We start from the raw sequence: 14,665 nt of genomic DNA, 5'->3' as shown, positions 1-14,665 counted from the left end.
CACTCCATCTGCCTTGCGTGCGCATTGCTCCTTCACTTACTCGGCTTTGCGTTGCGTTGTGTCCAACTTCAGGCTCACCCGCAAATCACAGCTCTTCGACTCCACCACCAGAGTGCGCATGCGGGGAGAAGAAGCCAGAAAAAAAAAGTAGAGCCGCGTAATTCAATGCAGCGCAGTGCACCGGAAAGGAGCTACGACGGGAAAAGTTGTTTGCAGTCAAGAAGCAAGCCAGTCACAAACCAAAAAGAACAGCCATCACACGAGACGACCTCGCTTCCTAAGCGCCATGTGTACCTTCTTCCTTCTTTCGCTCTCAGCACACACCAGTAGCAGAGAATAACGGAGCATAAAGCGACAGTCCGATAGTTTCCCTTTTACACGCATCCTCTTTCCTTTTCCGCAACGCTCCAGCTGTGAAACCCTTCTGGAAAACATCGAATAAACTACGCGCCACCGAAAAAAAAAGGCTTGAGTAAATAAAAATGCAAGCGGTACGGCGAGGAAAGAGAGGAAGCGAGACCTTTGAGCTCTCAACACCGCTTGTTTGAAAGCAGTTGCCCAAAGCGCACCTCACCTTCACCCGTTTCCAGTGGAGCGGAACAACACATCGACTGAGGGCGTGAAAGAAATATATATATATATATACTAAAACAACAAAAAATTAAACCAAACGAACAAAAGAAGCATGTGTGCTACATATAGTTAATGGTTTCTTGGATGTCGAACGTTGTGCGTCGAGTCTTGCGCCGAAGGAGGCCTGACACCGAGCAACAACGCAAACCGCTCCGTAAACGTGAATTGCGGAGGAGAAGGAATAATAATAACAATAATAGCCAAGGAAGGTGAGGACACAAAACCGGGATATACATATCGAGAGGCACAAGAAAGGGGAAAAAGGTCAAGCAAACAACACAAAAATCAAAACAACGAAAGTGAAATTGAGAGAAAGAGGAGGAAACTTCAAGGTTAAAAATATTTATGTGACACCGAGAACATAGGGGGGAGGGGGGAAGGGTAGAGAGGAGAAAAACAACGAATATCACGCACAAGACATCACACCAAACAAGGCTTGGGAGCGAGAGCCGGCTGTAAGCGTTTCCTAGCGAGTACGGCAGAAAGGAGAGGAGCAGAAAGAAAGAGTCCCTCGCTTCCGTTGCGCTTTAGAGACAATGTAAACCCCCATGGTCGCGGCTTGAGACCAACAAAACGAAAATTAAAACACCCTTTAAAAGGTTACCAGGTGCTTCTTAAAAAAAAAAGGGACGCGTTGTAAGCAGAAAGAATTCTTCTCTCACCCACATCATCTCGCTGATATGAAGAAAGAGGAGAATGCAAACACTGCCTGAGGTTAGGGGCGCGCAAAACTGTGGGAGCACCGGAGCGCCGCTAGTGGCCACACTGCTGTCGTTGGCTGAAAAGCATCTCGAGAACGATTGTACGCGGCACAGAACAAAAACGAACCGCAACACCACCGTCGAAAAGAAGAAAAAGGAAAGATTTGGCGTACGCCTAACTCGAAGTGGCGCTGTTGTATAGCTCCCACCGGGTCTTGTACTCGCCATTCAGCCGCATCAGCTCGTCGTGGTTGCCCTCTTCAATGATGTGGCCGGTGTCTAGCAAAATAATCTGGTCGCAGTTGCGGATCGTCGTCAGACGGTGCGCAACGCTCACCGTCGTGATGCCGTACTTCGTCTGGAAGGCATCGATGCCCTTCTGCACCTTCGCCTCCGTCACGTTGTCCAGCGCACTCGTCGCCTCGTCCAGCAGCAGCAGCTTCGGGCGGCGCAGCAGACCGCGCGCAATCGCCACGCGCTGCTTCTGCCCACCAGACAGCGCGCGGCCCTTGTAGCCCACGTCCGTGTCGTAGCCCTCCGGCCACTTGACGATCTCGTGGTGGATGTGCGCAAGCTTCGCCGCCTCCTCCACCTCGTCGTCCGTCGCGTCGCTGCGCGCGTAGCGGATGTTCTCGCGCACCGTTCCACTGAACAGGTTCGGCTCCTGCAGCACAATGCTGATGTTGCGGCGCCACTCCTCGATGTCCAGCGTCGATATGTCCTTCCCGTTCACCGTGATCAGGCCCGAGCGGCGATCGTAGAAGCGCGCCAGCATCTGGATGATGGTCGACTTGCCGCAGCCCGTCTGCCCCATCAGCCCGTTCGTCGTGCTGTCCGCAAAGTTCAGGTCCACGGACGCCAGCACCACCTGCTTCGGGCGCGCGGGGTAGATGAACTGCACCTTGCGGAAGTTGATGTCGCAGCCCTCGCCGAGCTCCTCGTCGCCGCGGCTGTAGGGGTCCACGTCCGGCACACGGTCGATCACGCTGAAGACCCGGGCCGTTGCCTTCTCCGCATCGGCGAGTTTAGTGGCAAAGCCACCGGCCTCTCCAGCACCCATGGCACCCATCAGCACCGACATGGAACTAATGACGACCTCCTGAAAGTTGGCCTCGCCTTTTTTGATGAGCTTGCCACCGTACCAGAAGCAAAGCGCAAACACCCCGTAAAATACGAACTGCGAGATGCCGTAGAGCACACCGACAACGATGCCCTTCTTCACCTCCCGCGGTGTCTCATCGTCAAGGATTTCCTTGAAGGCCCTCACGCGGTCATCTTTCAGGTTGAAGGAGGTCACAGTGCGCACGTTGGACAGCGCCTCCGTCACGATCGTGTCGTCGCTGTCACCCTCCTTCTTCTGCGTGTAACCCATCATTAAACGCCGCTGCAATAAGTTGCACAACGCAACAACAGGCATGCAGGCCAGCGCAACGAAGGCCAGCTTCCACTGATAGACGAAGCCGACAATGAGACCTGCTGCGACGCTGCATGCAGTCTGCACCTTCAGACCAATGGAAGGTCCCCACAGCTGGTGCACCGCCTCGCAATCACCGGACAGCATTCCAGCCAGCGTGCCCGCATCACGGCCGGGAATGTCGAAGAAGCTCATGTCCTGGCGCAGAATCTGGCGGAAGAGCAGCACACGGATCTTGGTGGTCAGGTGCTCGCCGGCGTAGCCGTAAAAGCCTTGCAGCGACCATCCAAGAAACGTGGAGGCGGCGAACACCATGAACAGCGGCGCATAGAGGTTCGTACCACTGCGCAGGGCCTTCACATCCTTGTCTACCTGATAGTAACCCAGAACGCCGAGAACCTCACCAAAGAGAATTGCATTGACAGGGCCGCTAGCACCGGTCAGAGCCGAGCCGATAAACCCTAGAATAATAGCCCACGTCTTGTCCTTGTTCATCTGCATCAGCCGACGGAAGCCGACCTTGGCCTGCTTCACCTCCCACTTGGCCAAGATCTCGATGGGCACCTTCTGTCGCTCCGTGCGCGGCGCCTCCGCATCCAGCTTCGCCAGCGCAGCCTCGTCCAGGATCACGTTCAGGAGGTCCTTCTTCGCCTTCGCCGTCTCGCTCTTGCCGCCCGCGCGGCCGCCGTCCGCAGGCACGCCCTGGATCTTCGCCATCGCAGCGAACTCACCGCCCATCGCCATCAGCTCGTCGAACGTGCCGCTCTCCGTGATCTTGCTGCCCTCCACGCCATCGTACTTCACGTAGTAGATGCAGTCCACGTCGCGGATCGTCGCCAGGCGGTGCGCAATGATGATCACCGTCATGCCGCCCTTCAGCATCAGCTGGTCCAGCGCACCCTGCACCTCCAGCTCAGACTTCCGGTCCAGCGCACTCGTCGCCTCGTCCAGCAGCAGGATCGGCGGCCGCTTCACCAGCGCGCGCGCAATCGCGATACGCTGCTTCTGCCCGCCGGACAGCTGCGACCCGACGGCACCCACAGACGTGTTGTACTGGTCCGGCAGCGACATGATCGTGTCGTGGATGTTCGCCTGCCTGCACGCCTCGATCACCTCCTCCTCCGTCGCGTCCACCTTGCCCACGCGCACGTTCTCCATCATCGTGCCGGCAAACAGGTTCGGCTCCTGCGACACAATGCCGATCTGGTCGCGCCAGTCGCGCAGGCACAGCTCGCGCATGTCCACCCCGTCGCACAGCACGGCGCCGCCAAGCGGGTCGTAGAAGCGCTGCACGAGGCCGATCATCGACGATTTGCCGCAGCCAGACGCGCCGGAGAAGGCAACCTTCTGACCGCACTTGATCGTCAGGCTCAGATCGCGGAACAGCATCATGTCGGGACGCGTCGGGTAGGCGAACTTCACGCTGCGGAACTCGATGCTATCACGGAAGCCGGTTACAGGAACACCGCCGGCATCAATGTCCACGGGCGGCACACGGTCGATGGCCTTGAAGATTTCGTACGCGGCTGCACGCGACTCTGCGAAGGCGGTAGTACTCGGTGCGACAAAACCCAGACCAAAGCTGCCTATCAGCACGGATAAGAAGGTCGAAATGACACCTTTCATCTCCACTCGTCCCCACTGCACGAGGTACGAGGCAAAGAAGAAGGCGATGGTGTACGTGATGAAGACCAGCGCCATGATAATACCGGCCGAGCCGGTGCTGATAAACTCCTTACGAATGCCTTTCTTTTGTGCCTCCAAAACGGATTCCCCGAAGCGCTGTGTCTCGTACTCTTCCTTGCCGAAGGTCTGCACCGTGCGGATGTTTTCCATCACCTCCGTCGCCATCGAACCGGCCTTGGCAAAGTGCTTGCGCGTTTGCTCTGTCATCTTCGCCATGATGCTCCCGATCGCAGCACCCATAATGGCAATGAAGGGCATCATGCCGAGCATCACCAACGTCAGCTCCCAGCAAAAAACAAAGCCGAAGATAAAACCCAGAAGGCCCATCGAGGCGTTCATCACACCCTGGGAGAGCTTGTCGTTGATGCCGTTCTGAATCACGCGCGTGTCACCCGTCATGCGCGCCGTCAGCTCGCCGGGGCTGTGCTCGTCGTGCCAGCCAATGTCCTGCCGCAGCGCCGCCTCAAAGAAGCGCAGGCGGATGCGAGCCATTTGGCGGCTGGCCGCGATGGTCCAACACAACACGTGTCCACCGCACACCACGAACACGCCGATGCCGATGTACACCATGATGAGAGCAGTACTGGAAGTTGCCTTCACAGGGTCGTTCGACACCAAGAGATCGTTCAAGATGCGACCAAACACAAAGGAGAAGGCGGGCAGACCACCACCGCAGACCACGGCGCAGAATATGCCCACAATCATAAGGGCCTTATCCGCCCTATCTGCGTAGCGGAAGATGCCGAAGAAAGAGACGCATTCATTCTTGCCGGTGGGCTTGATGATCTCCTCGGCAGAGAAGGCCGCCCGCATCACGTCACTGTCGCTGTCGCTCTCGCTGGACTTCTTGAGGTAGCTAGAGGTTGGCGAGAGGTCGCTCGTGCTCCGCGACTTCTTTTCGCCCAAGACTGCTGCCACAGCGTCCTTCTCGCCCTGGAAGCAACCCCCACCAGAATTCGCGCGCTGTCCAAAGTGTGCGTTGCTGGACAGCTGCGACTCCACCTCACCCGGCTGCAGCCTGTCCGGCTCCCGCGAGAAGACAGACGGGCGGTCTTGGTTCACCCGCGAGGTCGCACTCACTTCATCTTCATTGCCCCTGTTACCAAGTGGAGCGTGAGCGTCGTCGCTCGTGGGTTCGGAGGCGCGCATGTCTTCGAAGCAGTGCTGGCTGCTTGCGTATCAAGAGCTCCTCGAAGGCCTCGTTTCGTTTTTAAAAACACGTCAAATTGATGCTGACGCTCGAAGAGTGTGCGTAGAAGAAGTTAACAACGTATGTCGGGCAGGTCAGCAGCTGTGATGGAAAAGGTCTGCAGCTCCCTCCCGTAAAAAACGAACGGCTGGAATGAAGGAAATGGGAAAGAAACCGCACAAAGAAAAAGCAAAGAACGCGTACTCTTAGCAAAGTTCGCCTATCTGCAGGGGAACAACGATAAGGTAGATGTTATAGACCCCGATCACGGATCAACCCGCGTAACGCGCTCACACACACACACACACAACGCAAGGAAAACTAAATGAAAGGGACACACACCAGGCTTTTCGGGTTTGAAGACCGCCTGTGTATCTCCTCCTCGATTCTTCGCTCTCTGTTGAAACCGTCAGTTTTCCGTTGTGTCAGCTTTGTGTCAATCTGTCTGACTGCTGAGCAAGAAAGGAAAAGTGTCGGGAGAGCAGAGTGCAAAAGAGGAGTCGCGAGCACAATATTTCTTTTGTTTTTTCTTCAAATCAAATACTCGGAATATGCGCAACACCCAGTCGTTGTTTATTCCAGAGCACTTGGATGACAGTCTGTGGCACCGATCCTTATAGGCAAACCGAAGAGATGATGAACGCGCCAGTAGAAGAATCGCGGAATTGCGCGAGCGTGAAAACAAAAGAGGAGACAAGAAAAAACTCGCGCCTTTCACACTTTCGCGAAGGAAAAGATGCGCCAGCGATCGAAAAGGAATAAAATATATATTGGGGGAAAAAAGCAAAGAAAGAAGAACAGAAGAACCTCGAAAAACGAAAAAAAAAACGGAAAGGAAAGCACGAACTGTTCACGTGCAGAGATATACGAAAATATGGAAATGATGTACACTTTGAAACTAAAGGTAGAGAAGGGTGAGGAGCAAAACACAATTACTATGGGAGGAAGTGAGTCGCTTCGCTACAGGGTATTTTTAAAATGTTGTGAGTGCTTTTCGTATTCCTTTGCGTGTGGGTCCGTATGCTTTAGAAGAGAAACAATAAGAATGCGTCGTTGCAAGAAGAAGCGGAATAGCATGCAAAAGCAATTCTGTGTGTTTGCAGTTGTTTGCAAGGGGGAGAGCCAAAAAACGTCATCCGAGATTGAAAAAAAAAGGAACCAGAAACGAAACAAAAAGGGAAGCAGGAGTAAAGGGATCGATAATGAAATGAAAAGAGATGAAACAGGTAACGCAGAAGTATAAGCGTGCCTGCAAGGAAAAGCGCATAACCTATGCATTTACCTCTCTTTAATGCTGAGGGCGATAGCACCCTTGCAATTCCACCGCACAACACCTATCGCTAACCGCAAGTGGAAGTAAATCTTGTACGTGCGCGTGTGTGTTCAGGTGGTTCCAGTTATAGTCGTACATCCAGGCATCGCAAGAACGCGCCATTTCGTGCCCCCCCCCCCCCTGTAACACGCGTGACGCACTGTGTTATGAAATATGAGCTTCACTGAGCGATGCGATCGTCTCGTTTACCCACACACTTAAGATACGTTGCCTACACCCACTTGTTTGACTTTCTTCTGTTGTTTCCCTTTAAGTACGGCGAGGCGTTTGTCGCAGTGTCTGCACCCCGAAACAAGATATCGTGCACCGATAGCGGCAGCAAACGTCTCTATTGCGACTCTCCTCCCCTGCGTCTGGTGAAGGCGAGCCCAATCGTCCACAGAACTCTCGTAATTTCAACCTCCGCAGCGTGCGTAACAACGACACGCCCCGCTACGTAAAAGAAGCATCGAGCACAACACAGCAGGTGATTAAAAAAAAAACTTATGCACAAGCGCTTACACTCGTGTGAATACACAGAAAGCAAGACACTCCATGTCAAAGGAAAAAAAAACTGCACTTGCTACTCTTTGCCCGACGAACAAAAGTCTCAAACGATCACGAAAGGAGGAACAACGCCGCTCGTCCTTCGCGTTTTCCTTTCCCACGGTTGAAAACTCCGAACAACGGCAGAGATGAAAGTGAAGGAAGAGCGGCAAATGTGATGACAGGCCGGGATAGAAATGCAGCTCCTGCTGTGCGGGAAGTGGTGCACTCCTTGACAGCACCACCTCCGTAGCGTGCGACCCCAACGGCGTCAACGTCAACTGACTGCATTCATGTACAAGTCGTAGCCGGGTCTTGTACTCGCCATTCAGCCGCATCAGCTCGTCGTGGTTGCCCTCTTCAATGATGTGGCCGGTGTCTAGCAAAATAATCTGGTCGCAGTTGCGGATCGTCGTCAGACGGTGCGCAACGCTCACCGTCGTGATGCCGTACTTCGTCTGGAAGGCATCGATGCCCTTCTGCACCTTCGCCTCCGTCACGTTGTCCAGCGCACTCGTCGCCTCGTCCAGCAGCAGCAGCTTCGGGCGGCGCAGCAGACCGCGCGCAATCGCCACGCGCTGCTTCTGCCCACCAGACAGCGCGCGGCCCTTGTAGCCCACGTCCGTGTCGTAGCCCTCCGGCCACTTGACGATCTCGTGGTGGATGTGCGCAAGCTTCGCCGCCTCCTCCACCTCGTCGTCCGTCGCGTCGCTGCGCGCGTAGCGGATGTTCTCGCGCACCGTTCCACTGAACAGGTTCGGCTCCTGCAGCACAATGCTGATGTTGCGGCGCCACTCCTCGATGTCCAGCGTCGATATGTCCTTCCCGTTCACCGTGATCAGGCCCGAGCGGCGATCGTAGAAGCGCGCCAGCATCTGGATGATGGTCGACTTGCCGCAGCCCGTCTGCCCCATCAGCCCGTTCGTCGTGCTGTCCGCAAAGTTCAGGTCCACGGACGCCAGCACCACCTGCTTCGGGCGCGCGGGGTAGATGAACTGCACCTTGCGGAAGTTGATGTCGCAGCCCTCGCCGAGCTCCTCGTCGCCGCGGCTGTAGGGGTCCACGTCCGGCACACGGTCGATCACGCTGAAGACCCGGGCCGTTGCCTTCTCCGCATCGGCGAGTTTAGTGGCAAAGCCACCGGCCTCTCCAGCACCCATGGCACCCATCAGCACCGACATGGAACTAATGACGACCTCCTGAAAGTTGGCCTCGCCTTTTTTGATGAGCTTGCCACCGTACCAGAAGCAAAGCGCAAACACCCCGTAAAATACGAACTGCGAGATGCCGTAGAGCACACCGACAACGATGCCCTTCTTCACCTCCCGCGGTGTCTCATCGTCAAGGATTTCCTTGAAGGCCCTCACGCGGTCATCTTTCAGGTTGAAGGAGGTCACAGTGCGCACGTTGGACAGCGCCTCCGTCACGATCGTGTCGTCGCTGTCACCCTCCTTCTTCTGCGTGTAACCCATCATTAAACGCCGCTGCAATAAGTTGCACAACGCAACAACAGGCATGCAGGCCAGCGCAACGAAGGCCAGCTTCCACTGATAGACGAAGCCGACAATGAGACCTGCTGCGACGCTGCATGCAGTCTGCACCTTCAGACCAATGGAAGGTCCCCACAGCTGGTGCACCGCCTCGCAATCACCGGACAGCATTCCAGCCAGCGTGCCCGCATCACGGCCGGGAATGTCGAAGAAGCTCATGTCCTGGCGCAGAATCTGGCGGAAGAGCAGCACACGGATCTTGGTGGTCAGGTGCTCGCCGGCGTAGCCGTAAAAGCCTTGCAGCGACCATCCAAGAAACGTGGAGGCGGCGAACACCATGAACAGCGGCGCATAGAGGTTCGTACCACTGCGCAGGGCCTTCACATCCTTGTCTACCTGATAGTAACCCAGAACGCCGAGAACCTCACCAAAGAGAATTGCATTGACAGGGCCGCTAGCACCGGTCAGAGCCGAGCCGATAAACCCTAGAATAATAGCCCACGTCTTGTCCTTGTTCATCTGCATCAGCCGACGGAAGCCGACCTTGGCCTGCTTCACCTCCCACTTGGCCAAGATCTCGATGGGCACCTTCTGTCGCTCCGTGCGCGGCGCCTCCGCATCCAGCTTCGCCAGCGCAGCCTCGTCCAGGATCACGTTCAGGAGGTCCTTCTTCGCCTTCGCCGTCTCGCTCTTGCCGCCCGCGCGGCCGCCGTCCGCAGGCACGCCCTGGATCTTCGCCATCGCAGCGAACTCACCGCCCATCGCCATCAGCTCGTCGAACGTGCCGCTCTCCGTGATCTTGCTGCCCTCCACGCCATCGTACTTCACGTAGTAGATGCAGTCCACGTCGCGGATCGTCGCCAGGCGGTGCGCAATGATGATCACCGTCATGCCGCCCTTCAGCATCAGCTGGTCCAGCGCACCCTGCACCTCCAGCTCAGACTTCCGGTCCAGCGCACTCGTCGCCTCGTCCAGCAGCAGGATCGGCGGCCGCTTCACCAGCGCGCGCGCAATCGCGATACGCTGCTTCTGCCCGCCGGACAGCTGCGACCCGACGGCACCCACAGACGTGTTGTACTGGTCCGGCAGCGACATGATCGTGTCGTGGATGTTCGCCTGCCTGCACGCCTCGATCACCTCCTCCTCCGTCGCGTCCACCTTGCCCACGCGCACGTTCTCCATCATCGTGCCGGCAAACAGGTTCGGCTCCTGCGACACAATGCCGATCTGGTCGCGCCAGTCGCGCAGGCACAGCTCGCGCATGTCCACCCCGTCGCACAGCACGGCGCCGCCAAGCGGGTCGTAGAAGCGCTGCACGAGGCCGATCATCGACGATTTGCCGCAGCCAGACGCGCCGGAGAAGGCAACCTTCTGACCGCACTTGATCGTCAGGCTCAGATCGCGGAACAGCATCATGTCGGGACGCGTCGGGTAGGCGAACTTCACGCTGCGGAACTCGATGCTATCACGGAAGCCGGTTACAGGAACACCGCCGGCATCAATGTCCACGGGCGGCACACGGTCGATGGCCTTGAAGATTTCGTACGCGGCTGCACGCGACTCTGTGAAGGCGGTAGTACTCGGTGCGACAAAACCCAGACCAAAGCTGCCCATCAGCACGCAAAAGAAGGTTGAGATGACATTTTGCATGTCCGAGCGTCCCCACTGCACGAGGTACGAGCCAAAGAAGAAAGCGATGGTGTAGCTGGTGAAGACCACCCCCATGATCGTTGCAGCAGAGAGATTGGCGGCGAACTCCTTACGAATGCCACGGTCTTGGGCTAGCAGAACCGCATCGTGAAAGCGTTGTGTCTCGTACTCTTCCTTGCCGAAGGTCTGCACCGTGCGGATGTTTTCCATCACCTCCGTTGCCATCGAGCCGGCCTTGGCAAAGTGCTTGCGGGACGACTCCGTCATCTTCGCCACGATGTTGCCAAGCAAAGCAGCCATAATGGCAATGAAGGGCATCATGCCGAGCATCACCAACGTCAGCTCCCAGGAGAAAATAAAGCCGAAGATAAAACCCAGAAGGCCCATCGAGGCGTTCATCACACCCTGGGAGAGCTTGTCGTTGATGCCGTTCTGAATCACGCGCGTGTCACCCGTCATGCGCGCCGTCAGCTCGCCGGGGCTGTGCTCGTCGTGCCAGCCAATGTCCTGCCGCAGCACCGCCTCAAAGAAGCGCAGGCGGATGCGAGCCATTTGGCGGCTGGCTGCGATGGTCCAACACAACACGTGTCCACCGCACACCACGAACATGCCGATGCCGATGTACACCATGATGAGGGCCGTTTTCGCCGTAGTGTTGGCGGTGTTTCCTTTCGTACTTATCAGGTCCGTCGAGATGTGGCCAAAGAAGAGACAGAAGAGGGGAATACCCGCACCGGACGCGATGGCCATGAGGGTGCCCACAATCATGAGAATTCTGTCAGCCGTATCTGCGTAGCGGAAGATAGCCAACGCAGACACGCTCTGTCGGTTTTGTTTCGGCTTTACCACTTCTTCGGCGGAGAAAACGGGACTTTCACTGCCGAGGCTGCTCGTTGCGTCCTCCCTCTCAACTGACGCTGGTCTCTTTCCGGGATTTAGCGAGACATCGCTTTCGTCCACGTACGCGTGAAAGGCGGAGCTGGAGTTTTCCAGATCGTTGTCGCCCACACTGTGCCCGGAATGCCGGTTTTCAGCCGAAGCCTCCACGAGCCCCTGGCCGAACGGCTCTCGCGGCTTTTCGGCGTTGGGCACGTTGGGCTCCATGAGCGTCGGTAGCAAGTTCGGTATCAGCAAGCAAGGGAAAAGAAACGGAGAAACGTATACCGCAAAAAGAAATAAGTTTGATTAAGAAATTAAGGGAGTTTTAGAGTTTTACCTTTTTGCCGGTTTGTGCCAATTCGCTGAAGAATCTCGCCGCTAGCCGCTACCGTCGTTTTACTCGATTTATATATATATATATATAGTGGAGAGAGGTTCCGCTTGTAAACTAACCGCTCCGTTGACGGAGGAACACTTTTTAGATGGCGTTTGTCGGGAAACCACAAGCAAATACAGAAAAGAAAAGAATAAATGAGACAGTTAGTGAAAGTGACGGCCGTAGCTCAAGGAAGGGGTAACAAAAAGAAAGAGAAGAAAGAAAAGGAAGCTGTCGCCAGTACCAGTTGTGCTTTTTAGTTTACTTGCTGAGGTGCTGTTGTGTTCAGAGACTCTCTCCGCTTTACACGTAGGAAGAAAAAAGAGAGAGAAGCAACAAATAAATCAAATACAAAAACACGGCGCTGTGGTACCGCACCGTAAATCAGTAAATTTGTAGGCGGAGGTACGAAAACGTTGGCGTTAGAGAAAAGGAAAAGAATGTGGAAGCTTGAAAGAGGAAAAGAAAAGAAAACTAGAAGCGGGAGCTCTACATATGCGCAAAGCTCAAGATAAGAAGAAACAAGGTGTGCACGCGTGAAAACAGAATTCTACGGTAATAAATTCTGAGATCCCCTTCAAAGAAAGCAAAGTTAGCACAGGTTTTTTTTTTGCAGTTGTTGTTGCCTTGCTAATGCAAACTGAACTGAGAAGAAAACAAAAAGAAAATGATAAACTTGATCAAGGGTTTGTGTGTGTGAAAAAAGAACAAGAAGCAAGACAGAGACGGCGAATGCACACAGATAAAGATGCAGAGGCGCGTCGATCAAAAAAAGGCAAGTATCAATAATTAAAAGTAAAAAAGATAGAGATAGATACGCAATAGAAAAGAAGAAGTCAAATTTAACCAAGGTACGAAAGGAAGTGGGAGTCAAGGTGGTGTAGGTTCACCTTCACTTCTCGAAAACCGGAAAGGAAAAAGAAAAAACTCTTGCAGGAAGCGGAAGGGATATCGCAAGAGAACGTAGTAAAGAGAAAGTAATAAGTGCCGAAGAAAAACCTGATTTTTGTATGTTTCAGTTTTTCCTTCATTAAAAGAAAACAAAGGAAAAAAAGAAAGAAACGTGTACAATCGAGGAGATGACGATTACGCTGAGTCCTTCCTGTTTTTTAAAAACAGTTTGAAAAAGAGAATGCGTAATAGACACCACTTACAAAAATATGTGTGTAAGAAAGAAGGAAAAGAGGAAGAAAAAAAGGTTTACATTCAAAAAAGATAAGTCAATAATTTTGGAAAAGCTCGTTCACTAGCCAGAGAGGAACTCTGACGTACCGCTACGTCCTTCAACAACACCAAAGCTATCGACCAGTAGAGTTCCGGATCTTCGCCCGAAGTGAATTTGCCTATGAAAAAAAAAGAAGAGAGAAAACGGCCTTCACCGAGGTGTAATTGGTTTCTTGCTGCTGTTGATGTGCTTTTTTTGTTTTAATGGGAGGCAGCGAAGAGAGTCGGCAATGGGATGCTTCTTGACGAAAAATAAAAAGCGAAACGCACGCAGGTGTCTATGTCGACACCAAGCTCCGTCGTTCGGGGGAGAGGGGGAAAAAGAAAAGCCCGAAGAACGCGCCGCTGAAAATGTATTCCTTTAAAGAGCAAAGAAGCCAGTAAAAGCCGACCAATAGAAGTCGAGCTGAAAATGAAAGAGGAGAAAGATAATGGAAGACAAAAACAAAACACATATAAATATATATACTTTAAGACCGACGCGTTAGAGCGGACTTACTCCCTTATGGATGTGTATGTAATTGTGAAGCACAAAGCAACACAAAATCAAAAGGACAGATGGTGGGGGAAGGAATATTTTACGTGGAGTTAGTCAAAAACAAATGGGAGCCGCAAATCGAAAGTAGATGCGTTTCCTTTACATGTTTTGCCACGATTGTGAGTTCGACGCGCATGATGTTGCGGCGGAGCGATGGGACAAAAAAAAAAGGAGAGAAGAAGAGTGGAGAAGAACAGCGATCGAGAACAGGGACAAGACGTGAATAAGAAGCGTTGCCTTCGAGCGTGGTGAACGTCGCAACGACGTCACGACACCATGTGGACCGCAAGCTGGATACTTAAAGGGCAAAAAGGGGGCGGAACGCGACAAGTACGCCTGCTGTCATGCTTGAACTACGACACGCACAGGAGCGCCGCGGGCGGCTTTGGCTACGTGCGTGCTTCTTGTCGTTTTTTTTGGTTCTTTGTTTGTTTTCGCTTTGCTTCTCCCTTTGTTTTCCTCAAGGAGTGTGAAAACGGCCGAAGACGAAAGTGTCCTTTTTTCACCGAAAGAGGTCTCACAGATTTTAAACTCTCGCAAAAATGCGATTTGGGATTTGTTGTGTTTCCTTGACGAGTATGGGAAGGAAACCCCGGGTGTGTCGTGCTACCGAACTGTCAGCTCTTTCGGGCTTTTGACCACATGTGCATTACCACCTCTCTGTGCTGCTGCGCCAGAGCACATGAACACGCCGAGAAAGAAAGAATGCAATCGATTAAAAACGATGCAAACATAACCCCTCCAAAGAAAAAAAACGAGACATCGAGGGCGGGTGCGCACTACTAACTTGAACGGGAAAGGAAACCGAAGAAGAGGCCTAGAGCACGCACACCAACTCGGCCTCCTTCCCTTGAATTACTCACAGAGCACGCCGCCTTTCAGAGGTATTACGAATTTTATTCTCTTTATCGTAGGAGATGAATACATTGTGTCAGCGCGGAACTCCAAGAAAAAAAAAAACACGGTTCATGGTCATCCACTGGAAAAGGAAAAAAAGGATGTCAAGTAAAAAAAAGCGCACATAAAC

General features: G+C 53.7%; 2 protein-coding genes across 2 annotated transcripts; both read right to left on the bottom strand.

Moving 5' to 3' along the window:
- Positions 1-1,509: 1,509 nt before the first annotated feature.
- On the bottom strand, positions 1,510-6,714 carry ABB37_03283 (putative mitochondrial p-glycoprotein; the record flags this gene model as incomplete). Its single annotated transcript, XM_015800579.1, has 1 exon — positions 1,510-6,714. Exon 1 carries the CDS (start codon positions 5,581-5,583, stop codon positions 1,510-1,512), a length of 4,074 nt encoding a protein of 1,357 aa, XP_015660586.1. The 5' UTR covers positions 5,584-6,714.
- Positions 6,715-7,453: 739 nt separating this feature from the next.
- Positions 7,454-13,737, bottom strand: ABB37_03282 (putative mitochondrial p-glycoprotein; the record flags this gene model as incomplete). Its single annotated transcript, XM_015800578.1, has 1 exon — positions 7,454-13,737. Exon 1 carries the CDS (start codon positions 11,723-11,725, stop codon positions 7,454-7,456), a length of 4,272 nt encoding a protein of 1,423 aa, XP_015660585.1. The 5' UTR covers positions 11,726-13,737.
- Positions 13,738-14,665: the final 928 nt, after the last annotated feature.

This window comes from Leptomonas pyrrhocoris (genome assembly GCF_001293395.1).
Source record: "Leptomonas pyrrhocoris isolate H10 chromosome Unknown, whole genome shotgun sequence".
In the NCBI taxonomy this organism is placed as follows: domain Eukaryota; phylum Euglenozoa; class Kinetoplastea; order Trypanosomatida; family Trypanosomatidae; genus Leptomonas; species Leptomonas pyrrhocoris.
This window is presented reverse-complemented; position numbering and strand designations above follow the sequence as displayed.